This window comes from Hippocampus comes, unplaced genomic scaffold (assembly GCF_001891065.2).
Source record: "Hippocampus comes isolate QL1 unplaced genomic scaffold, H_comes_QL1_v1.1 scaffold326, whole genome shotgun sequence".
Taxonomy (NCBI): Eukaryota; Metazoa; Chordata; class Actinopteri; order Syngnathiformes; family Syngnathidae; genus Hippocampus; species Hippocampus comes.
This window is the reverse complement of record NW_017805930.1, coordinates 756,142-782,026: the sequence shown is the minus strand read 5'-3', so window position 1 is coordinate 782,026 and position 25,885 is coordinate 756,142. Positions and strand designations below refer to the sequence as shown.

Sequence of the window (25,885 nt, the reverse complement as noted above, 5' to 3'; positions counted from 1 at the left end):
TAATAATAATAATACATTTACATTTTATAAGCGCCTTTCAAGACACCCAAGGACACTCCATCCATCCATTTTCCGATCCACTTTATCCTCACAAGCGTCGATCCCAGCTGTCTTCGGGCAGTAGGCGTGGGGACACTCTGAACCGGTTGCAAACCAATTACAAAGTGAGTTCGTATTTCCCACCATCGACCTGTGGCACACTATCATTTGAAACTTTTGATTCCCAAAATCTAGTGGAGGAGATGCCTGGGATCGACATAAATTGAATAATATTCAAGGGAACTGTTTACCCTCAACAATTTAAACCACCTCAACTACCAATTAACCTATTGGTCAACCCGAACTATTAACCAAACAATCGAACGCCTCACAACGAAACAAGCACCCAACTACTGTATCAGCCACCGACTCTTACCACAAACCATCTTCTCACCCAAACTACCAATCGACCCCACAAACCAACCAAACTACAAATTAAGTTAACCAGCCATTTGATTTTACTGCTGAACCCTTTTGTGCAGAACACACCCACGTGCGAGTGAGCAGAGCCATTGCGCGTTGGTGGTTTAAGATAATATTTTGCATGCAGGGTATACTGTACTGTCCTGATCCTCCCCCTCACGCCAATCAAACAAACGGTCATCCAAACAGTGTTTAATGCTGCTCTTTTGACGTTTGTCAGGCATAATAAAACTAAAATATATAGAATGCATTAATCCATTTTTACTATCATCTAAGGACGATTAGTGAAGATAAAATCCTGTGGTGCTTCACTTTGGGCATTTTCCGACTCGTCTTGTGATTGGCCGACGCGTCTCTGACGTATTGATGCACTGTCCCAAGATTTTCCGCTATTAACTAAGCAAAACCCCTCTAAACCGAGTGAAATTGGTCATAGGAGGTGACTCCGTGATCTTCCATGAATGGGGTCCCATCTGTTATACAGTCCTGTGTAGCTAATCCCGATAACTAGCTAACAATCAACAAACGGCGACAAACGGTTTTAGCCTTGATCTTATGGTGCGATGCAGGGGTCATTATATAGTAATGCTCTGGATTCACACGTTCTGTTATTTTAATTAACTTATAAGACATTTCACTGACACGGTGATACTCGTGACTAAACTGCGGCACTTCCGGATATTCTGTGACGGGTTTATGCGTCTCTGCTTTGACGTCAGTCGTTGGTACTTCCGGATATCCAATGATTGGCTGACTCGTCTCCCTCTGACGTAGTTTATTTTGCATCAAGATGGCGATCCACCTGTTTCCATAACGGCGATCATCTCTGCGTTTTCCCCAGGATTTGGTCAATTCAAGCCGAGTGAGAATTGTTATTAAGGGCCTCCGTCCACTATGTCCACGGAGGAGCTTTCAGCCTCGGATAGCGAGGCCGCCGTGGCCGGCGCCGGCGAGCGCTGGGCGCCGGTAGGCGCCGTGGCCAACCCCGAGGAGGAGCGCGCAAACTGCGGCCAGTCGAGGGGAAGAGCATCGGTCGGCGGAGGCGACGTCGACGAGGAAATGGCGGGGCGACTGATGAAGCTGGAAGAGGAGCAGGAGCTCCTCAACTCGTCGCTGCTCGCCCTTACGTCGCACTTTGCCCAGGTGCAGTTCCGACTCAAGCAGATCGTCCACGCGCAGAGCGACGAGAAGGAGAAGATGCTCACCGAGCTAGAGGAGTTCGCCTTCCGGGGATGCCCGCATGTGCTCGGCTGCGGACCCCGTGACGCCCAGCACCTCCACAACACGGTGAGAGGTCACAAACAGAACCTTTCAATACTTGTCAAGGGGGTCTTGAGTTTGTCGTGTTTACTTCCTCGGGTGTAGATTCTCTTTACAGTCATGTACCACAATTAATTAAAATTAAACCTACAATTAATTTTTTCACTTCGGCCCTAGTACAGTACTCTGAAAATGTTCGAGAAATAAAAAGTATCTGATCGAGACATCATTTCTTTAAGAAATGCATTTACCTTTGTACTAAAAGTGAAAAACAAGTCAGAGAAAGCATGTGTGACTTTTTTTAAAGACTTTTAAGTGGAGGGTATCTGTGCCAGCGTTATGTCACATGGATATAAATCAATCAAGTCAGATTGAAGGGGATTAAAGCGGCTTTCCAACGTCACATGCCGGCTTTTCTTGTTTCTCTGGTGGTTTTCGCAGCACCAGACAAGATAAATGTAAAAAAAAAAAACATGCCATGGCTGATGGTTGTCTTATTTGATTAAGGCTGATGTGTACTCAGCCAGTATTTACTTCCTGTTCTTCACATCTTTATTTGTCACCCTCACACATGCTTCACCTGCAGGAGGACCTGGTGAGTTGGACAACACGTTTCTCTACATTTTAAATTGGAATTTCCCGTCATTCATTTGTATGTTTTCTTCATGTACAAATACACTCATGCAATATTAAACACACGCATGCAAGTAAAAGTATTTTAACAAAAATCCTCCATTACAAAGGTAATAACGCTCACTTTTGACTGTCAGAGAGGTATTCATTGAACGTGTTTATTTTTGTGCCTGTGGCAACCGCACGGCACCATGTTGAGAGCTGTCCCTAAACTGATGAACCCATGGCGACCCAAAATATTTGTGTTATTATCCAATAAAATTCTTACCACCAGCATATTATAGACAAATAGACCCACATGAAAAAGAGTTTCACATCTGACTGATACATGCCTGTGCCCGTTGTCATATTGCCTATCTACATGTGCTGCTGCACTATTTGTGTTTAAATGGCACTGCCACTATGATTTGTTAGCCCATCTGTGGTATTTCCCATGGTGTGTTACTGCATGTTACGGGAGTTCAAATCAAACGAGCGTGTCATTTGCATTCCAGAGCGAGCGGGAGAAGCGCGAGCGTTTGGAGGCTCAGCGGGAGAAGCAAAAAGATCTCATCTTCCAGCTCAAGACGCAGCTGGACGACCTGGAGCACTTTGCCTACCAGGAGGGCAGCTACGACTCGCTGCCGCAGTCGGTCGTCATGGAGCGGCAGAAGGTCAGAGCGCAGTCGGCTACTTGCTAGAGTCATCTTGCGGGGGGATAACGACTGAGCCCTGCCCGGAATAACGCAAAAAACTGAGTGTTTGATGAGACCCTGTTAGGGCTGAAATAATTGATCGTTTTTGGGATCGAAATTGTGATCTCAGAAAACGTGATTTTGTGATCGTCATTGAAGGATTCTGACATGTCCCCAAGCTCACCAATCAGGCAAATGCTAGTCACTAAGATAATGTGCAATACAGAGTCGCGAAAGCCCAAACTAAATGCTTAGGTTCCACTTTTGTCTTGAAGAGCATCCTGAAATCGTTCAGCTCTGACACGCGATGAAATTGTTGCCATCACTGCATTTTACTGAGCAGTTGCGAATGGCTGCTAAAGAAATAAACTTGCCTCGTTTAGCGACGCAACACTGTCGACTGGATTTTGTTGCTGATTTTTTACAACCTGGCCACGATTTTCAGGTCATCATCGACGAGCTGATCAAGAAGTTGGACGTCAACCTGAATGAGGACATCGGCAACTTGTCGCCCGAGGAGCTGCGACGGCGAGTGGACGCCGCCATCGCGCAGATCGTCAATCCGGCGCGGGTGAAGGAGCAGCTGGTCGAGCAGCTCAAGACGCAAATTAGAGACCTGGAGATGTTCATCAACTTCATCCAGGGTATGCGGTGGACTCGCATTTGACAACATTTTGTCGCTTTTGTGGACGAAATGTGTTTTCCTTCCAGATGAGGTGGGCAACCCTCTTTTGTGTGACGGCACGCACAGTCAGCAGCCTCTAGCGGCCTCTGCCAAGACCAGAACCGCTAGAGGGACGAGGACTGGTGAGTGGACTTGGGAAGAATAGACTCGCCTGGAAAAAAGTTGTTTGATTCCAGCTTTTATTTTCTGTAGCCATCAGCAGTAGAACACAGGCTGGTTTCACTCAAAACATGGGTTTCTGATCAAAAAATGAGCTTTGACGCTTGTATTTTTTTCCGTTTGTGATGCCCTCAAACGATAAAACAGCAAATAAGACTGAGAAAGGGTCTTTTTTAAAAAAATACATAACAAACACACCGTGATCCGTGCTGTCTCACCGCATGGCCAATCACTCCAATAACTCCCTCTTATTTTCTCACGATAGCAACACGCACTTTCTACGACATGACGACACATGTTCTGTTTGTACCTTACATATACAGGACATAACACTGTTCAAGTCTCAAGTGCCTAAACTTGTCCGACTTACAAATTGTTGGCATTTCTCTCCCTCATAATGGACGCAATAAGCCAAGATTAACTGCCTAATCGTTATCTTCTACTCAAAAGCTGTGCTGCTTTCAAATCCAAGGCAATGCAACGCTGCCATCTACTGGCGTCCCTTTGTCATGAAAATGACATAGGCCGCTTGTGTTTGCTTCTCTTCAGCGGACCCGGAACAGGCGCAGCGGATGCGCGAGACAGGCCTGCAGCTGATCCAGAAGGCTCTGGCCGTGCTGCAGATCTTCGCTGCCAGCCAGTTCGGCTGCTCGGCCGGCCAGGCGCCGTCGGGCATGTGGCCTCAAGACTCGGCGCAGCGCGATTATGGTCCTCTCCTCCGCCGTCTGGAGGCAACCGTGGACAAGGTTCGCGTTCTGGGCTCGCACCGCCAGGCTGGCCCGGATCACGTGGTCAACTACACCGGGAACTCGGCTCTGGGACCGCGCGATGAGCTGACTGCATGTGTACGCAGGGAACTGGCCCTGGTTCTCAAAGACTTGCTGGCTCATGGTCTGGTTTCGCCTTCCCAGACTGTCAGCCTGGTTCTGGCGCCCATCTCCTGCTTGCTGCCCCACCGGACCACCGGGCCCCAAACCATACACCCTTGGGAGCTCTTCGTCAAGTACTACCACTCGAAAAACGGCAAGGCCTTTGCAGAGTCGCCCGCCCGCCAGCTCTCGCAGTCCTTCAGCCTGCCGGTAGGGGGCGGTCCGGTTACCGTTACCCCTAAACAATCCCTCCTGTGGGCCATCCACACGGTTCTGAAGGAGCACGGGCGCTACAAGCGAGGCCCCGACACGGAGTTCAAGGCGCTCGTGTGCATGGCGCTCAACGAGCAGCGGCTGGTGTCGTGGCTCAACCTGCTGTGCAAGGCGGGCACGCTGGTGCACCCGCACTACCTGGCGTGGAGCTACATGGCGCAGACCGGCTTCGAGGGTGCCCTCCGCATCCTGGGACGCATCAGTCACCTCAAGTTCGACCTGCCCGTTGACCTGGCCGTGCGGCAGCTCAAGAACATCAAGGACGCTTTCTGACCACGCCAAATGCAATCAGTCAAGAAGACGTTAGCGTTGGGGTGCGCAAAACATTTTGCCCCGCGGCTGACATGCGGCCCAGCCAACATTTACATTCTATAAGAATCCCGAAATTGTTGTTGCATTAAGACATTTCGTTTTTCGAAAATGAGTTACTTAAAATCTATTTATTCATTGTTTGTTTGTTTTTTTAATAGTGTCTCTCATTATACCATTGGTTAGTTGTAAAAATTACAATTTATCCTTGAACTATGTTGTATTTATTTGATCAAATAATTGGTTAATTATAATAACATTGATATAAATAGAAAAAAAGAGTGATGTTTTAAAACTAATAACATTACAACTGACAGATAATTAGTTTACAATTACCAGAATGGCTGACTATCCAAAAATGAGGCGCTAGCACAGTGACTGACTTTGCTGCTTTTTTTTTTTTGTTTCATTTAAAAATGTTTTGTGAGATGATTGTATGGGAACACGATACTGGTTGCGGCAAGTATCTTCTCATGAATGTCAACGCTGTAGTTGCTATTCAAGTGCTACCTCCACGTGTGTAGCAGGTTTTAAATTGCTTAGACTGACACCAGCAACGAATCAGTGTGCAAATGTAGCACCGAATGTTGTTTTTGCCCTGCTATCTTGGTACTTATGTACAGAAAAAAAATCATAATTTATTGGGTCATATCGGCATATAAACACAGCTGCCACACTGAATCATGAATATGTAGCTACGTTCTTTTGATTTCTTTATCCTAAACATTAATAATACACATGCAGTAGTTTGCTGTGTCACGTTCCTGTCATGTCGTTGTAAACTTTGTATGTGTGATAAACCCCGGAGCTGCTCATGGGTTTTCTTGCTTTTTTTTCTGCAGATTTTACACCCTGAATTCAAAATACACTACAGAAAGGCAACATTTGCTTTCCAGTAATAAACTATACACATTTTCATACAAACACCATTTAAGCATCAACTGACAACAACCGACTTGAACTTTTAGAAAGTATGACAAATGTTTTTTTAATTGACAAAATATATATACCACATCAGGCCATCCAATTAACATTTTTTACATCCATACGTAACAGCATAATAAAAACTATAATAGAATTGATAAAGAAAATAAAATAAAAACAAGGATTTCCGTGAGTTACTCTTTCAACATTTAAGTATAGCAATTATTGATCTACATTTTTTATTATTAGATCAAGAGACAAAATAATTATCTATCTCAATCAAAAATAATTGAAATAACGGGTTTTTTAATACAACCGCTGCCGGTGATCGAAGTGAACAAATAGCAACTTCGCAGACGCGACGTGAAAACACCATAGCACAGTCTTCCTTGAAATAGCGTCCCCACAAACAACAGACGAACGACAAGTATATTGTTTCACCTTTCAAATACAATCGCTTGAGTCCATTTCAATCGTTTTAGCGGTCTGGTACGCCGCAAAATTTCACGAGCTCGAGAGAAAGTAGCCGGACAAGTCGCCATCTTACCCAACCCCCGAAGTAAAGTACGGTCAATGTAAATAAAGGTGATTTCGCAACTGACGCCTTCGGGTTCGTAAAAAAAAAAACGTAATCACGTACCATATATAAATAGAACGACACAGTATATAAAACATAATAATCTACATATAAAATAAAATAAACAAAAAAAAAAGGAGTCAACAAATGGCCACGTATAAACCAACTAATTTATTTCAGGAAGTGACGTTCCCACGTGCGGGTCAAAGTTCGCTAAAACCTCCTTCACTTCCTTTCCTACCAGCGGAGGCCATAGAAACAGTCCCAGTGAGTGAATTTTCGTCGTGATAATCTTCAAACATCGCGTACAGTTCGGTGCATTCAAATATTTTAGTGTATCGGATATTAAGGGGAAACACTACTAAGCCTAACGCCATTGTTATGTCTGCGAATAAACGTCTATTTAAGTGAAAAGTCGTTTAAATGAGCGGTTATGGGTACGCTTAGATTCTGGAGCGTTGATTCCAACATGGCAGCCTCTCTGTTTTTCCACACTTGTGCCACTTGACACTGTTTTCTTACCACCAAATATATACGGTTTGACTTGGATCACATATAAAACGTTTCCCCGTTATTTGCATCGCACATAATGTGTCGTCAACGCGGCATGGAGGTCATATTTGTACTCGCTAGCCACACGAAAGCTAAAGCTAAGGTAGCCAGAAACGAGGTAGTTTGAAGCTGCGTTCCGTTCCTTCGCGTTACTTTATTACTTACTTCATTACTTGCATGTTGTTATGTTGTGGTGAATCGTAGCCGATGGTTTCTTGTTGTCTGTGCAGAAATGGGCAAGTTCATGAAACCCGGAAAGGTGGTGATGGTCCTCGCTGGACGCTACGCCGGCCGCAAAGCTGTCATCGTTAAGGTAAAGAAAGACGCGAAAAGTTTCATAAGGTTAAGTCATTTCAGGAGATGCTGTTAAATATAACAACTGAAAGAGAACTACTTACCCTTTGAAGACGCACTTGATAGAAGGAACAGAAAGATGCTTATCGAGCCACGTTAAAAAAAAAAAAATCTGTGTCATGCTGGGATATATGGGGGATTGTTTTCTAGGAGGTAACGTGCATTTTTTACACTATGAACAACGGAGATTCGATCAGTGGAGCAACACTTACGCAGGCTAATTTTCCTTCGTAAAAAAAAATGACTGCTGGTACCACAGGTTATTGAGTCAGGTGTGAAACTCTTCTTTGTGTGTTTGTCTGTATTTATACTGTCCCCAGGTGGGCAATGGTGCTCACAACAGAACATCATTTTGATTGAATCGAAGGGGAAGAAAAAGAGTTCCAAAAGTGGTTCAATTGTTCACGTTGTTTCTATAAAGTATAATAAAGAGTGTTGGTTTTATTAGAGTACCATTGTTATCTTCTGCGCTGTTATTGGTTTAGAACAGATGAATGGCATTTCCCTGAATTTTAATGTGGAAAGATGATTTGAGGATATGAGGGGACCTAATTCGACTCATATCGCATGGCACCACTGTCATTCCATTTGAAAATGATCTTACATGAAGCGTCTCTGCGCTGCTTTCCATCTTGTGCTAAATCAGAACATTGACGACGGCACGGCCGACCGGCCTTATAGTCATGCCCTGGTGGCCGGCATCGACCGCTACCCCCGCAAGGTGACCGCCCCCATGGGGAAAAAGAAGATCGCCAAGAGGTCCAAGATTAAGGCCTTCGTCAAGGTCTACAACTACAACCACCTCATGCCCACCAGGTCTGTGCCTCTGGTTGACCTGTTCGGAAAACGCTTTGCATTGGTTTAGAGCTATGTTTGGAGGGTAACATTTTTTTTTTTTCTTGCGTAGATACTCCGTGGACATCCCCCTGGACAAAACGGTGGTCAACAAGGATGTATTCAGGGATCCCGCTCTCAAATCAAAAGCCAGACGTGAGGCCAAGGTTAAATTTGAAGAGAGGTGAGCTTCCCTTCTGGGAATTTCTGAGCTGTCAAGTTCACGTTGGTGTCATCTGAATTGGGTCCATTTTTGTTTTGCAGGTACAAGACTGGTAAGAACAAGTGGTTCTTCCAGAAGCTCAGATTCTAAATTCTCTCGATTTCACAAATAAAACCGTAAAAAAATAAAAAATGTGTGTGCTAAGCTCTTTGTGCCCTGCCGATTTAGCATTGAGATCAAGAGTTCGGTAATATTTGCAGCTTTAGCGTTGCTGTTTTTCCGGTAAATATTTTTTGTCATGAAATAATTTAGTCGTAGTAGTGGTGGTGTTCGGTTGGCTTTCCGTCATTTCAATCACATTACAATTTACTTTCATATAAACCGTATCAAAATTTATACATAAAAATTAAAGGAAGAAACTAATTTGAAATACAGCTAAAACCTTGTTAAACCATTTGCTGTAAATTTAGAAAATTGAACATGCAACATTTGGATTGGTTGTCAAAAAAAGGCACAAATATAAAACTGGATAACTGTATTGTAAATGAATATGGGAAAATATGTAGTTTTTGAAAAAAAAATCATAAAGGACTCATTTAACATACTTAAAATTTTGGGAATAATACCGTTTTAAAGTACATAATTTTACATTAAACACTTTCAAGTTGGTTTGTTGTAAATAACTTGCATTACAAAACATTCAATTAATTTAAATTAAACCACATTTCTTCAAATGCTCATCTACAAATGACCTGGCATCATCTGACCACTTTCCAAATCAGAGCAGACCAGACTGGACTCAAATGGGCTTTAATGTAAAAATGTTGACTAAACATATACGGGACATAGAAAGGAGAGGATTTACTGGAAACTATTCCGCGGAAGACGCGCTGACCGACCAAACGGGGGTCAGCAGGCACTTGACGACATCACAGAGAATTCAATTTGCAGAAGATCACCTAATTTCTTGTATCATTTAAAAACATCTAAAAAAAAAAAAACAAACCTAACACAAACCAGTGCAGTGGGCCAACATTAGCTCGCGCTACTCTCCATTTTGTGCCCTTTTGTGTGCGGTCGCTCGTCCTCGCTAAGTGGCCCCATTCGCAGACAGTAACAATTTAAAAGCACCACACCTCAATGCGGCTCATTACCAAAGTACCACTAGTGTTCACACGAGGAGGAACATTGTGCTATATATCACATATATATACGTATATTACAATCTATAAAGTGGAGCCGTGTTGCATACAGTTCTTATTGCTCCAGTCTCGTCTCAGCCAAGTGGCAGGAGTGCGTTAGTGGTTTGAGATATGTCAGGAAAGAGAGAGAGAAGAGTTGGAGGGGATACTGGTGGTCCAAAGTGAAATTACGGCATCTAACTGTTGATTCTACTGACTTGTGCAAAACAAGAAATTTAATCCACCAGAGGCGCCCATTCGCTGGCCTTACGTCCGTACTGTGAAAAGACAAGAGGAGAACAAAAATTTGACAAAAGATTTCATGTCATTTGGGGTTGGGCAATATAACTTTAAAATTAAGTCTTAGACTGTATTTACAATTGTTTTTTTTTTTTTACAAAGCATATCTGCCACACCGGGGGAAAAAAAAAATCAATGTCCACGTGGGTTTAACATGATAAGGTTCACCTAAAGTTTTAAATTTTGAATGTGCTATCACGTTTTAAGATTCTAACGTGCTATTGCGTTTTAACATGCTAACGTATGTTTTCATGTTCATTAAAAGGAGATACGTTTGACTTCTGCATGTGTCTTCTTTTTAAATAAAAATATTTTTTCATGTTTATTTTTTATTTATTTTATTTTTTTACACGATGCAAAAATGTCCTGAACCCGAAGTCAAAACGTAACACATTTAAACATGGTAACGTCACGTTAAAACGTTTTAAAGATGTTAAAACATGAAACCCATACCTGTCAACTCATACGGGTTAGCCATAGTTCATACGGATTTTGTGGTGAATCTTACGTATATGGCCATATCGCACAAATCACACGGATTCTGAAAATTTCCGTTTTTTTTTTCCTTTCCCCCTAACAGGTAGTTCCGTTTGCTTTTGCCCAGAATGGTGCTAGTCGACTCGAATGCTTTCATTTTCGGTAACTTTCCAGTAAATCACGTGGTTCCTAGTTGAAAACACCAGAGTATTCATTGCATACTTCGGTAGTGTACAAGCAAGTTCTACAAGGAAACAAATATATCATTCATATTTCGTGGGTTTTTTTCTGCCGTTATTTTGACATATAAAATGCTTTGGTATGTTATAAGGATTTTTTGCTCTGGATTTTTTTGGTAGTTTATACAGGTTGGCGCTCCGAAAAGTTGACAGGTATGGAAACCTCTCACGTATTTATCATGGAATAATCTAACACTGTACTTTTAGGTGAATTTGGCAGCCATATTATTTTTGCAAGCAGTTTTCCAGTACTTACCTGAATATCGGTGAGCTCTTTGTAGAACCTCTTGGCCAGTTCCGGTCCGTTCTGCATGGTCGGGATGTGGTACGTCTGAGAAGGGAGGAAGGTCAGTGTTTGGTTTGGCCACAAGGGGGCGCGCGCCCGCCCACCCCTAAATAAATAAACAAACGCACCTTGCCGTTGTAGAGGAGGCTGCCCACGGGACACACCACACAGGCGGTACCGGCGCCAAACACCTCCAGAACCTGGCCGGCGTCCAGCGCGGTTAGCAGCTCCTGCATGCCCATCGTGCGCTCCGTCACTTTGAACTCGCCCTACACACCAACAGCACCAACAGTTGACACGCCCATTTGCTCATTAGTCATCATTTCACGATAATTGATTATAATAGAGTACTGTATAGTCAACCTATGAAGTACAATATTTGAATTGACTTACAATTTGTGTTTTACATTTACGTATGTAGTCCTCTAAGTGAATGAATGAAAATTATTTTCATACAGTTTGCCCTCATTTGTAGATGAGATTAAAATAAAGTTTAAATTCTGCAAGATGGTATTTGTGTCAACCACTAATTCAAATTTTCGCACTACTGATAATTAGAAAACTAGTTAAAAATAAAGCTAACCTTTCAATAAAATGTTACATGTAAAAGTTTAACTGATGAGGTATTTTATTTATTGAAGTAATTTTCTGATTTCAAATGAATAGATTTACTTTACTACAAAGGAGGAAGAAATAAGGTAAAAAAAAGTTAATTCATGAGTAATAAACAGCTCATTCATTCGAATTTTCAATAATTAGTCATTAATTTTTTTACCATGTATGCATTAATGAAAACAATAATGTCCCGAGTGTATGTCAAATGTTTGCCAATTAATTTTTTTAACAATAATTCAATCAACCAATTAATTCAATTAGACAAATTAATAAAAATACATTTTAACTGTATTTAGATGAGGTGAAAACATATTAATTAATTTAAATACAACTATAGACTATAAATATGAAACTGGTAACAAAAACTCCTGCAACTTTTTCTTTTTTGTACTTTTTGTATTACTTATAATTACGTCATTTAATTAATAATAATAATGATAATAATGATAAACCAATTTTTGATGAAAATTAGCAGAAATCAAAATGAAGGTAAAACCATTTTTTTGACTAACATTATATTTACAACAAATCAATCAAGCTCTTTTTTTTTTCTTTTTCATGATGTACGTAAATCCAATGCAAAACATTTTAATGAGGCCACGTGAGGAAAAACTAACCCAGGTTCTGGCCAGGTCCAGCAGAGACTGTCTGGTGACTCCGGGAAGGATGATGCCATCCAGGGGTGGCGTCATCAACTCTTTCTCTACAATATCAAATATCAAGCCCACTCAATATCTTGATGTCGCGATTCTTAAGCTGGGAATGAGTAAAGGAGTGCGAACGCAGCGACTGCATTCACAACCAGTCATCATCGACTACTCCTGAATCACAATGCGCAGACATTTCTGATTCAGTGACGCGTGCTCGCGGATACTTGATGAGCCTCGCGTGAAGGTGGGGTGTGTGTGTGTTGACCAACTGAACGACTGCATCCAGTCGTTTATGTAACATGGATTCATGATTGCGTACAGGCTAGCTGCATGGTGTTGATGCGTTAGCAGCTTCATTTTCATTTTGCTACTATCATGTAGAATCTCAGTGACAAAATCCTTGAAGGCAGAGTGTCAATTATTGGTTTTACAATTCGCCCTCGGTTTAATCGCTGTCTGGCTTGTTCGTACCTCCGTTGTCATTGGTCCAGTAGATGAAAAGGTTCATGGTCCCGACCTCTGTGATCTGCTCGTCAGGTCCGTACAGCCACAGAACTTGCTGGCAGCCGCGCTGAACCGCCTCATTCTGAACCGAGATGGTTGGGCCATAGTTCCTGTAAGAGACGCATCGTTGGAATGCAAAAACAAAAACAAACAAACAAAAAAACATGGCTGGACATGATCTTTAAAAAAAAACCTTGTGACAACTTTGGACACTCTATATTTTCAGTCAAATAGAATTTTGCCCAACAAAAATGACTCACTAAACGACACAGTATTCACTTGCTATGTCGTTAGCACAATCACTAAATGGCAGCTATTTAATTGGCTTTTTTTTATGGGTTTCACATTCTGCAGGTAAGTCTGGTTTTCAGTGTTGTAACACCCGCGTTCTGTTAGGATGTGTTGTTGCTCTGTGTCTTTTAAAGCAGTAAAATTACCCGTAGAAGCTATGCTAATTTCTGTTAGCCTGTCAATGGCGTTTTATATTACATGTTAGCATTAGGCCAGCGGACGTTCAGAATGCGACGGTTGGGGTAAACATTTTTGATGTTTAAGCGCACAACATTTCACTTTCTTTTGTTGTCTGCTCTGTTTGTATTTCTTGCTACTCCTTGTGCGTTGAAGTTGTTTGAAGGTTTAGAATTACTTTAGTTTCTATGCTAATTTTATTTTATATGAGAGACTCCCATTTTTTGACAAAGAGTGTGACAACAGATGCTGAGGAGTTCTTTAAAAACTGTTTTCGAATAACATTAAGCCTGTTTAAAGTGCGTGCGTGCGTGTGTGTGAGAAACATGATTTTTTAAATTATTTTCTTTTTACATTTGAATCTATTTTGAATGGGCCTGGAGCCCTCGTGATGGAAGCGGGGTCCACCACAGTGTCATTTCAAGCCAGTTGCGTCTTTTCCGGCGCCTTCGACTCACCCCCCCATCTTGTAGGAACCGACCCCACCCTTCCAGGCGCGCACAAACGACGGGTCGGCCAGCAGTGAGACGGGGTTGAAGGAGCCCGTGGCGAAGTATGGCCCGACCGGGCCCACGATCACAAACAGTAACGCTTGGCTGGCTCGAGTCACACCAAGTGACGGCTGGAAACATGGAGACGTGGACAGAGAGACGGACAAACAGATAAATAGGTGGACAGTGAATATGATGGATCATAACACATCCGATACTGGACATGAGATGAGAATCGATTCACCTCGGTGCCGATGAAGGTGGGCCGGATGTAGAGGCTGGCTTCCTGGGAGTATGGAACCCACTCCTGGTCCAGTGCCACCAGCTTCTTGATGCACTCCAGCAGTTCGCCTTTATCGAATGTCTGGAAAATAAGACCATCAAAAACAAGGACGACTATCCGAGACGCAGCCGTGTGTTGGCAAGCGCTCGGGGAACTCACGGGCAGAGAGCTGCGCACGGCGCTGCGGTGCATGCGCTCCATGTTGAGCATGGGCCGGAAGAGGCGCACATGGTTGTCCACGCCACGGAACGCTTTCATCCCTTCAAACAGCTGACACGCGGCGTCGGCACCAGCAGCAGCAGCGGCAGCAGCAGCAGCAACAACAACAACACCGTAGGTAATTTTCCGAGAAAAGACAAAATAAGCTTCCAAGAGTTTATTAATTCATGTTGATGAGAGAGGTCCAATGGTAACTTTGGTCAAATCAATTTTCTGTGCAGAATGAAAAATGGTTCAATTGGCATGTCTTTTCTGATGAATACAATAAATCATGATTATTTATTTTAAACAACGACATTAATTAAATGTTGTTTCCTTTAATTTTTTGAAGTGACTTAATTTGAGGTCGATAAAAAATTTTTGACCCAGAAAAATTAAAAAATAAAAATACAAAACTAAGGTCAAAGAATATAAATACAAAGCATTCTTACATATGAGGTCAATTTCATTTTGATTTTTTTTTTTAATTATGCTGAGGTAAGTTTTACTTTTTTTGCATTAAACAAAAATCGTAATATGTTTTGAGGTAATTTTTTTTTAGGTACGGTAATATTTTTTATTGCATAAAACTATTTGCTGTAGCTATATTTTGATAATATCTTTTCATATAATTTTTGTGTGATGTCTTGATCTCAATTGAGATTACCGCAATTGCCGCCGTTGGCCTTACTGACCTCGATGGAGTAGTGCAGAGCGGAGCTGGCCGGGTGCAGTGAAAGGTTCTGGAAGGGTTTGATGCAAGGCGCGTCCCAGCCGCTGTCGGCCGACCATGACACTGTCAGCATGTGGTCCGAGAACTGCTTCCCGAACACCAGCTCGGATGGGTCGGGCTTGGCCGCGGGTTTTGGGTTGCGCTCCACGCTCAGGTCGGAGGCCTGCGGCAGTGGCGCGCCGTTGCCCGAACCATAACGACAGTGATTGATTGCGACACGGGCATGCTCGCTTCATTTTCTTGACGATACGACAATTACGTCACATGAACAAGAGGAGCAGAAGGGACACGCTCCAAAGAAATACAATGACACAACCACATTCAAGGGTTTTCCATAAAAGTTTGCTTTTTCCAATAATTAAAAAGAGAGACATTTTCCAATAATTTCCTTTGTATTTTTAATCGGATATTTTGCAGATATAAGTTGTATATTAGAGTGTTGTACACGTTCAATTTGAACAAAGTATAATATTATAATCATAACATATTTGAGAGGAATAAAAAAAAACGGTTGTACAATTGAGAAAAATTATTGATCAATTCAGAAAATATGTAGAAGAATCTATTACTGTATATTTCAAAAAATATGCTTTGGGAGAAAAAACTGTTTTTATTTGGAGTTTTTTTTTTAAAATCTATTTTGAGTGAAAAACATTTGCAGGAACGTAGTCATATTTTTTCAGAATTTTGTGTCAATTTTTTGGGGGAGTTTTACATAGATATTTTCAACAGATTTTCAGGGAATAAACTATTTTCAATTTTTAAAATATGTATATTTGAAATACAAAACAGCCATAGTTAGAGGAACATGTGTTATAATTTTTAAAAAAGTTAGATTTTTTGATATTGTCAAAAAAAGCTGCATATATATTTTTAATCTGATACTTTCAAGATCATGTCATATAGTCATATAGAGAAAAACCCTCATAAAATTGCAAGGGAAATAAATCCTTCTTTGTCAGATAGTGAAAAAAATGTTAAAGTAGGACTTTTTGGGAGTATAAATATTCCGACCTGTTCACAAAAATGTGAAACTTTTTTTTTCACCCAAAATACACCAGCATTTTCCTTTAAACATTCTAGCAAAATATAATGGTATCCCTTTAAGAGTCAGATTTTTGTCCTCAAAAATGAACTTTATCATGACTGATCCCCCCCCCTTCACTCTTGTGGTGTGCTGTTTTTTTCTTTTTTCCAGTGTGGCCCTTCTACTCTTTTACACATTACAAGGACATGCACTTCAATTAGGAAGAATTAAACAAGAGAGGAGAGAGTGTGAGGAAAAGCAGAAAGTCAGACTTATGGGGGGGAGGGGGTGGGCACACAACAATCGTTGCCATGATGCTTTGTGTGGTGCATTACCTTAAAGGAGCTGGCGAGGCGGCGTTGCGCCAAGGCCACTGGGAGCGTCAAACTCAATTTTCTCTGGACCACCTGACCGACACACAAAAGTCAGTAGAGGTGAGCGAGCTTGGTGCCTGCGCAGCTAACTGGTGGGTGTGTGGCGCTCTTAACCAATCAGCTCAGTCACTGTGCTATAAATAGAAACCTGACACACTTCGCAGTGGATAGGAAAAAAATGACCTTTTTTTTTTATTCAGCAATTAAATGGGAAAAAAAAATCTACTGATTAAATTATTTTTTTAATCCATAGTTGTGGCTCTAAAATTTAAAATTTTACAAATAATCCATATGTTTAGTATTGGTATCGGCTGATCATATTCAGGGTTGAGCGGTATTGGTAGTTGAAAACCCTGATCGAACCATCTGTAGTTATGAGAATTAAATTTTTTGTTTGTTTGGTTTATTGAGGAAAAAAGTTGGAAACAGGAAGAAATACGTATTTCATTGATATAAATAGTCAATAATAAAGTTGTTGTCTTCCAAGATAAAAATAAGAATATTTTAAGTCAGAATCACTTTTTAAATCAGTTTTATTCATGTTTCCAACACCGCATCAGGCATAAAAATAAAACAATGAAATGGGTTGATCGAGAATATGAATTAATCACAAGTACATGTAAAACAATATTTATAAGCAATATTAATATGTGAGTGAGTTAAGGAACCTGTCAGATTTGTTTTCCAACCGCAGGCTGTGTATGATGCAACTTAATTTGTCTTGCCTTCACGCGGGCATGATGATCGTCATGACATTCAATGCCAAGGTGGCATTTATTAATAAAAATGATTGAAAATGCATGCTGGATAGCGTTTAAAAAAGAAAAAAAAGTAAAAAATTTTAAACAGCCTAGAAAGTGCAGACAGCAACAGCATCCCGCAAAACAGTTTAGTTAAATTTTGCAGATTATTTTGTTTTATTGACGTTGACTAAGATTTTTGACGTTTAAAATTAACGATTGCACAAGTAGCGCAACAGTAAATCATAAAATGAGATAGCGAACTTGAACTGTATTGTATGGGACGTATTAGCTTGGATGAACACGTTGCTGGAATGCACCGAGTGCTGCGTTAGCGTTGGACCGCTTTAAAAGGACATTCTTTCTTCTGTCTCATGGTACAACGATTGTTGAGTACGCCGATTCAAAGAGTGAACCGTGACCATTCGCAGCCATTAGTTCGTCTGGGTCACCGAGTCTTTGCTTTTGTGTTTTTGCGCAGAAACGGGAAAATTGACACATTTACATTTGGGATTCCGTTCGCTGTCCCTTTTACATTTATTGCCCGGCAATGCCGTGGCGTGACTCGGTAGCTCCAGAGGGGACATTGAAACGTATTTTTTTTTCCAGTCGGCCTTATTCGTCGTTATCTTTATTTGCTCGTTATCGGTAGACTTCAAGTGAGACATTAACTGGAAAAGGTAAACAGATGACGACATTGCTCGCCTTTGGACTCACCGATCGGAAAACTGCCATCTCCACTCTGCTGTGTGCTCACGGATTATTTACTCGTGTGGAAACAAACACCTGAAGTTCCGTATTCCAGTGTCACGCTTTCGGGCGCACTGGGTCATTAAATAAACGCTTGATAATATTTATTTATCTTTATTATTCTGAGTTCAGCATGGAGTGTGAATGAGATATGAGGTGAGGGCATCGTTTGTTTTGTGACAAAAGTTTCATTGAAGAAGTGCGAAGAAGGCGTGACTCGAGCGTCATTTTTGATTGGCTGTTAGGCTGTCTGAAAACCGATAGCTGATTGGCTGATGAAGGGGAGGGTGCTGGCTGTCAGCAAAAATCCTCTCTAAATAGTCCCCCAGCTTCCCGCCCCCCCTCTAGAACATTGGACCTTTTATTTAAAAAATTCCAGACATCAAATATTTTATTTACATTTTGTGGGGGCACAGGTATCAACTTATTACCACGTTGGCCTCACAGTGCAGAGGTGCAGGGTTCGATTCCGGTTCCGGCCTTCCTGTATCGAGTTTGCATGTTCTCCTCGTGCCTGTGTGGGTTTTCTCTGGGTAATCTGGTTTCCTCCCACGTTCCAAAAATATGAATGGCAGGTTGATTGGGCACTCCTAATTGTCCCTAGGTGTGAGTGTGAACGCGGATGGATTGCTTATCTATGTGTGCCCTGCTGGCTGGCAACCAGTTCAGGTTATACCTCGCCTACTGGCCCAAGACAGCTGGGAGAGGCTCTTGCACCCCGTGAGGATAAGCGGATCAGAAAATGAATGGATAAATGGATGAAATTTTTTGAGGTTGAAAATACAGGTCATAAATTATTTACCTGCTGCAAAAAATATACAATGCACAATGGAAATAAAATTGAAATTAGTCAAATCATTGCTTGATCTAAGAAACCCAACGTAGAAATAAGCGAAAATACTTAAAATAGTTCATAAATAGGGTTTCATGCTAGCATAAGTTTTTCGTAATGGTTTTAAGTTAAATTATGGCCTTACACTAGGGTTTGTATTTTTTTCTGTTGTAGGTGAATCGTTTCCATTTTAAAGGATGGTTAATTCCATATGTTGCACTTTCTGCTTGAAATGTGTGACGCTGTTTGTTGAGCGAGAGCATGTGCTGTTGTTTCGTCATAAATAATGAAATCATGAAGTGGAAGCTGACACCGGCAACATTTCTGCTTGCATGCAGGAGTAGCACATGAGTGTTAGCGTTAGCAAGTTCTAACAACACTGGGTGGGACATATGGCCTCAAAAACACAAATCTGTTGAAAGAGGGGCAACAGGTATAACCTGCCATACCTGCACAGATTGTGTTACACTTCATTTAAAAAAAAAAAAAGGCAGAGCTGACAAGCATGTTGAAATGTTACTTTTCATTCTCACTCCCACACATCAGCACTAATTCACTTGATATTCAACAAGTAGGATTGTTTCCACAACTTTGTGTGTGTTAAAGCATCAAGGTCTAAATCAAGTTTCAAGGTCACTGCAATGTAAAACACAAAACATCTCAACTATCCCCTAGATTTTTATCAAATATGACCAAAACATGGTGGATGTTTCGTCAATAGAGAGCCGTTCAATTTGTTTGGTTTTCAGCAACGAGTGATCTTGACCATTAGGAGAAGGCCTCGGGTCTAAGTTCTGCTACAAAGTCAAAAATTAAATCGAAACAAACTAAAGCTCGCGGTGAGCGCTTTCTTGATACATGTATTTGTAATATTGTCCGTGTGTGCCGATTTGATGAGTTAATGACCAAAAATGTGTGTTTAAACTTGAAAGTGCCACCAGGCCGCATTTGACGATAATTTAATGCACTGTTAAACGTTTTTACTTGTGATGTTCCATGTATAAAAACAAAAACAAACCAAAAAAACCCTTAGTACAGTAAAAATGTAAAAGCAAACGAGACCTTGTACCGTGGGAATTGTCTCCCTCTCGTGGACCAAAAACGAACTCCATCATTTCTACCGAATGACGTCACACAGATACGAAACCAAGTCATGTTTGCGTGGCAACAAGTGCGTTACTGTATCACGTGTTGATAGAATACATAAATCACCCAAATACACATACAAACGTATTTTTATCAGCATAAATAAATCAAATGAAGAAATAATTTCATTTATTTTTAATTTATACTCATGTTGGCAAGCTGCTGCCAACTTAAATGCACTATTACTGTTGTTGTATATTAGATATGAAAAAATCTAAATAAATCATATAATTAAAAAATATATAAATGAAAAAATAGCACAATTTAAATATTTAGCACCATCATTTTACATTCTATGTAATTCCTCATTGATTCATAATTGAGATTGTGTTCTCATTCTTCATTAAAAAATGAATTTAAAAAATATTGTGATTTCTGAATCACATTTCTACGCAGTCATGTGCAGTGTGTTTAAGGTCATGTTCTGGGGGTCTAAGGGGAAGGAGGAGGTCTCCAGGGGCAAAGCGCCAGCGGCGGTGTTGGCCTTTGGAGAAGCTGCAAGATTAAATTTCGGCCTTACAGCATTTCCTGATGAGTGTAGAGGGAGGGAAAGTGAGCGGGTGAGCAAGTGAGTGTGGGGGCAGACCATCAAGTGACCCACAATCATGCTGAACGATCGCAGATTAACACCAGGTAACTCTGACCTCCCCCTACCAAACTCACTGTAGGACTGCGAAGAGGAGCAGAGTGGAACTCATCAGAATGTTTGAGGGAATGGTGGAGCCCCAGAAGAAGGACGGGTGAGATGTGAGCGGGCGGCAGTCATGGGGGTGACACTCATCAGTTGAATTCACAGGAATCATCAAGGTAAGACAAATTTTCTGCAATTTAAATGCTCACACTGGGGTCCCCGGACTCCCTGGGTCCGCAAGTCATAGCTTTGTGATCGGCAAAATGATTCGCCGTTAATGATGATGTATCATTTTAAAAAGAGTGCGGATGCCACAAGATATTGGCTAAGCACTACTTTTGTCTAAGGAGACTCATCAACTCACTTCAACAAGATTACTTGTCACCAAGAGTTTGGTACTACTTTTGTATGAATAAAATTCCTCAGCTCACTTGCACATAGTTCCTTGGCACCAAAATACCACCAAAGTAATATTTTTTATTTATTTATTTTTCCAGCAAATATTGGAGAATACCCACAAAAAGTCGGCTAATATTTGGTTTCACACCATAATTGCTCGCTGATGCGCACCATATAAATACAATGTGACCCGTGACAAAAATTTGCCTGACAACCCTGGTTGAAAGGACCAAACAGGTGGATTTTGAGTATTTCAAAGTACTCTTGTTGTGATTCAGGGTTGAGGAATGGCGAGCCCAGACAAGCGTTCCTCAGAGGACGAGGATAAGAGAGCCAAAGATGAGCACAACCAGCAGGAGAAGGCAAGCGCAAAGGTGGTGGTGCTGCCCCCTGGTGGCAACACCAAGCGGGACAAGCAGCGTCCATCGCGCAGGAGCGGCTGGGCGCTGACCAAACGTTTGGCCATCAACGTGTCGGGCATGCGTTATGAGACCCAGTTGCGCACCGTTGCCCAGTTTCCCAAGTCCCTACTGGGAGACCCCCGTAAACGGTTGCGCTACTTTGACCCTGTACGAAACGAGATCTTCCTCGACCGCAGCCGGGTGTGCTTCGAGGCCATTCTGTACTTTTACCAGTCGGGCGGTAGACTGCGGCGGCCCGCCAATGTACCGCTGGACGTGTTCCTCGAGGAGCTTATCTTCTACCAGCTCGGCGAAGACATCGTGGACCGTTTTAAGGCGGATGAGGGCTTCCCTAAGGAGGAGGAGCGAGTTCTGCCCAGTGGGAAGCTGCGACGCCGCCTTTGGATGCTCTTCGAGTACCCCGAGTCATCCAGCGCTGCCCGCATCATCGCCATTGTCAGCATCCTGGTCATCGTCGTCTCCATCCTCATCTTCTGCCTGGAAACTCTGCCCGAGTTCAGGAACGAGAGAGAGCAGAGGGAGGTACGTGGTAACACATTCACAATTCATAATTCAAGTTTTTTTAATGCTCCCAAACTGTTCTCAGGTATAAACCGACATGAAGCTTAGTCATGTTATGTTAGGTAAACTGTAAAGCTCACATACCTTGTATGTCTTTGAGTGTTTTATAGTCACAGATTGTCACATTTGTTGCTGTACTTTTTTTTTCCTGTATCCATATTCATCTTTGGATCTCCTTTCATTGCTTCAGGAAGTAGCAGCTCCACTTTGCATCATGGCATAGTGGAAAGCTAGCAAGAAGTTGTCAACTGGTCCTGGTGGTGGTGGTCAATCTAGGTTGTAGTCCACTGCGCACCGGGATAGTCATTCATAAAAGCCTCTGAATTGTTGGTAAAATTATAGACCCAGGAGCTGTGTCCTGAGCTGTGATTGACAGACGCTGAATCCAAGTTGTTGTGTACCCCAAGGCTGACAGGGATAGAGCCCATCTTTGTCCCACTGACTGGCGACCAATCCAGGGTGTGATCCCAAAGTCCGCTGGGATAGACTGCAAGGCTCATGGAACTCCACATGTTGGCAGTGTCCTCTCCCGTGATAGACAAGCAAACAGTCGTGGTTGCAGTCAGCCCTAAAGTCCACAGGGATAGATTCCAGTTTCTCAGTGAACCTGCACGGCATAGTTGGTATGGTGACAGGTGGCCTCTTTGCAGGGAAAAACTGTGTAGGAACGACATTTTTGCGTGATTAGGATCGGCAACGACAACAGTGAGTCAAGCTCAATTCCAAGAAGATGGCGTGTGAAAGGGGAATGAGGGAAATCGGCCAGGTCTTTGCTTCCCTTGAGTATCCAGGAAGCACACTGAACAAGTCCTGATAGCAGAGTCTGGATGGGAGAGCACATTTAGATGCAAACAATATTCCAGAAGTCGAGGTAGAGCACCGAGCGCATAGCGGCAAGAAAAACAGATGAGGCGCTCTCGTGTTACCCCTCTGAGATGCAGACCCCTAAATATAGATGATGGCTAAGCCATCCAGATATGATGATGTGTATTAATAAACTTGTATACACTGAAAACAGCACTGTGATGACATGACGCCACCGAAGCAAATCAGGCTAAAGGGGGTTAGTTTTGGATTAGGTGTCAGATTATGTTTGGTTTCAGAATTTGATTTAGATAAAGGTAGGGTTGGAGTTAAGGTTTGATTTGAGAGTTGGGTTTCGGATTTTCATTTGGTTCGGGATTAGAGTTTTAGGTATGAGGGTGCTGGGTCAGATTTGGATGAGGATTCGGGTTTTGGTTAGAGTTCCAGGTTCGGATTTTGATTTGCATTAAGGCTTGATTGTGGAGTTAGCTGGATGACTACGACAATTGTGCCACGATCAGCTTGCCCTTACCTCACAATTAACAGCCACTAGGGGGCGCAAGGGGACATATTTGCATGGTGTTTTATGATTGCTACCTATATTAAGTTTCTCCATTCATTTTCTCGCGGTTATCCTAGTTAGCATGGCAATGTGGATGAGTTAAATAGTCTGGGTCATGCGTGAAGTACATATAAAAAGCAGGGAGATGACTGTGATGTGATGAGTGCAAGGGTGCGGCATGTAGTGCTACATCCAAGTCTGATGAAATCCCACTTAGCCAAGCCCAGGCCAGCCCAGAATGTTTGACATTTTCCTTGTGTCATATGCGAAGATGAATGCCGATTAAAAAAAAAAAAAAAGTGGAAGTCTGGAAAGTCAGGACTGACAAAGCAAAGTGTGGAATCCACAGAAATACAACAAGTCGAGCGGTGCGGATAACCAGAAAAAGAACTCGATCCATCTTATTCCTGCCAAGTCCTGTCAAGTTCCCAGAAAGCGAGTTAGTGTCGGTGTGAAACTCAAGTCCATCTTTTTAAATATAGACCTGGAAATTAAAGTGCGGGTGGAAAATGACCATGCACCAAGTGAAAGCGGAGGAGCGCTAGATGTTAACGTCGATGTCAAATTCTCCTAATGTTCTGAGGAACCACTTCCATCCTTGTTTTGTTTTCGATGACGACGCCACCATGTTGATACGCTACAGTGACCAACAAACGGACGTGTGTTTAACTAGCAAAGTGCACTATCGTACCGCATAAAAAGGGTGTCGAAAAGAGGGACAGGTTGGATATTCTGGAACGTTTGACACTGGTCATGTTGTAAACTAGGAAGATTACAAACTGAGACTTACCTATGACTTGCACATAACTAATTGACTTCCCGGTACTCCAACCTCTGAAAGCAATCTTTGTCTTTCAGAGGTTCAGCAGCGTTTCTCACCCAAGTGTCAACAACGAGACCCTCCCAACTTCGACGGTCTTCACCCCCTCCCAGGACCCCTTCTTCATCGTCGAGACCATCTGCATCTGCTGGTTCTCTTTCGAGCTGATTATGCGCTTCAGCTGCTCCCCCAGCAAGATGCACTTCTTCAAGGACGTCATGAACACTATCGACTTCTTGGCCATCATTCCCTACTTTGTCACGCTGGGCACGGAGCTGGCCGGGGACAAAGGGGCACAGCCCTCGGTGTCACTAGCCCTCATCCGGGTCATCCGGCTAGTGAGGGTCTTCCGGATCTTCAAGTTGTCTCGACACTCCAAAGGACTCCAGATCCTGGGTCAGACGCTGAAGGCCAGCCTGCGAGAACTGGCCCTGCTCATCTTCTTCCTCTTCATCGGCGTCATCCTCTTCTCCAGCGCCGTCTATTTCGCCGAGGTGGACCGCCCGGAAACGGCTTTCACCAGCATTCCCGAGGCCTTCTGGTGGGCCGTGGTTTCCATGACGACAGTGGGCTATGGCGACATGTACCCGGAGACGGTCGGCGGCAAGTTGGTGGGCTCCATGTGCGCCATTGCCGGCGTGCTCACCATTTCGTTACCCGTGCCGGTTATCGTGTCCAACTTCAGCTATTTCTACCATCGCGAGATGGAGCGGGACGACACAACCGAGTATCAACACGTTTCCACGTCTCTCTGGGAGGACGATGATGAAGATGATGAGGACGAGATGGATGAAGGGCCCGAGGACACACTTTACAGAAGGAACAGCAAATCAAATGGAGATCTTGGTGGAGTGAACAGTCTCCTCAGAGAACCTCTGGTCACTCAGGTGTGAAGGAACCACAGAAGGGGGTTTGTAATCGTAGCAGGGATGGAAAATCAAAAGGATACACAGCGAGAGGGAACCCGCAGTCAACCTGATGAATGCAAAACAACATCGGTTTAAAAGCAGCACGTCATTGAACTCAGTGACATATTTTACGATTTTGAAGTTGGCAACAAATGTTTTGTTCTATGAAAATGTCAGTACGGTTCAATAACATTCTGCATGAACGGCATGTGTGATTCAGCAAAGTTGACGGGAAATGAAAACCGTCCCAGATACAAACAGGCCCTGGGGAGAACGATAGGGTCTTCAGAATCCTTCAAGAACTTCCTCCTGTCACTTTAAGATGGTGAATATCAATTTAAGAGCAACACCGCAAATCACACCGATGAATTTTCTGTCAAGTTAACTTAAATGAATGAATGTCTGAATGTCCCGGTGTAGAGTAACAAGTCCAAACAATTGCATGACCTTTCGTGTCAATAAATCTCTTTGCACGAGTGCGCCCGTTGGCTTTGTGACTCGAGGAGAATGAGCCGCAGTCCCTTTTTTTACGCACCATGTATATACATATGAACAACCCAGCCGCTGGGGGGCAGTGCCCTCCCCTGGGGGTGCACTGTTCCCCAGTGCCGGTCCCAAGCCCGGAGAAATGGGGAGGGTTGCGTCAGGAATGGCATCCGGCGTAAAACTTTTGCCAAGACGACCATGCGAGTTGGTAGGACGGTTTACAGGGGCGGATGGAAATTACTGACTCGCTGTGGCGACCCCTGTATAGGG

At 42.7% G+C, this 25,885-nt stretch overlaps 4 protein-coding genes across 5 annotated transcripts; 3 read left to right on the top strand and 1 right to left on the bottom strand.

Moving 5' to 3' along the window:
- Positions 1-129: 129 nt before the first annotated feature.
- Positions 130-6,206, top strand: rundc1 (RUN domain containing 1). Of its 2 annotated transcripts, XM_019889822.1 has the most exons (6): positions 130-1,749; positions 2,309-2,317; positions 2,850-3,008; positions 3,475-3,673; positions 3,741-3,836; positions 4,423-6,206. In XM_019889822.1, exons 1-6 carry the CDS (start codon positions 1,357-1,359, stop codon positions 5,286-5,288), a joined length of 1,722 nt encoding a protein of 573 aa, XP_019745381.1. In that variant the 5' UTR covers positions 130-1,356; the 3' UTR covers positions 5,289-6,206. The 2 variants fall into 2 exon arrangements, with proteins under 2 accessions (XP_019745381.1, XP_019745382.1); XM_019889823.1 differs by lacking the exon at positions 2,309-2,317 and having other exon boundaries at positions 132-1,749.
- An 882-nt stretch (positions 6,207-7,088) lies between these two features.
- On the top strand, positions 7,089-8,920 carry rpl27 (ribosomal protein L27). The gene is made up of 5 exons (XM_019889826.1): positions 7,089-7,092; positions 7,608-7,690; positions 8,378-8,547; positions 8,639-8,749; positions 8,830-8,920. The coding sequence occupies exons 2-5, from the start codon at positions 7,610-7,612 to the stop codon at positions 8,876-8,878; spliced, it is 411 nt and encodes a 136-aa protein (XP_019745385.1). The 5' UTR covers positions 7,089-7,092; positions 7,608-7,609; the 3' UTR covers positions 8,879-8,920.
- A 602-nt stretch (positions 8,921-9,522) lies between these two features.
- bcat2 (branched chain amino-acid transaminase 2, mitochondrial) lies at positions 9,523-18,210 on the bottom strand. The gene is made up of 11 exons (XM_019889825.1): positions 18,012-18,210; positions 16,516-16,587; positions 15,116-15,316; positions 14,382-14,492; positions 14,184-14,303; positions 13,907-14,070; positions 12,948-13,090; positions 12,444-12,529; positions 11,340-11,480; positions 11,182-11,256; positions 9,523-10,187 (listed from the first exon to the last, which is right to left on the bottom strand). Exons 1-11 carry the CDS (start codon positions 18,027-18,029, stop codon positions 10,146-10,148), a joined length of 1,173 nt encoding a protein of 390 aa, XP_019745384.1. The 5' UTR covers positions 18,030-18,210; the 3' UTR covers positions 9,523-10,145.
- Positions 18,211-20,426: 2,216 nt separating this feature from the next.
- Positions 20,427-25,608, top strand: kcna7 (potassium voltage-gated channel, shaker-related subfamily, member 7). Its single transcript, XM_019889824.1, has 3 exons — positions 20,427-20,829; positions 21,331-21,996; positions 24,260-25,608. Exons 2-3 carry the CDS (start codon positions 21,340-21,342, stop codon positions 25,112-25,114), a joined length of 1,512 nt encoding a protein of 503 aa, XP_019745383.1. The 5' UTR covers positions 20,427-20,829; positions 21,331-21,339; the 3' UTR covers positions 25,115-25,608.
- The last annotated feature ends 277 nt before the right edge of the window (positions 25,609-25,885 follow it).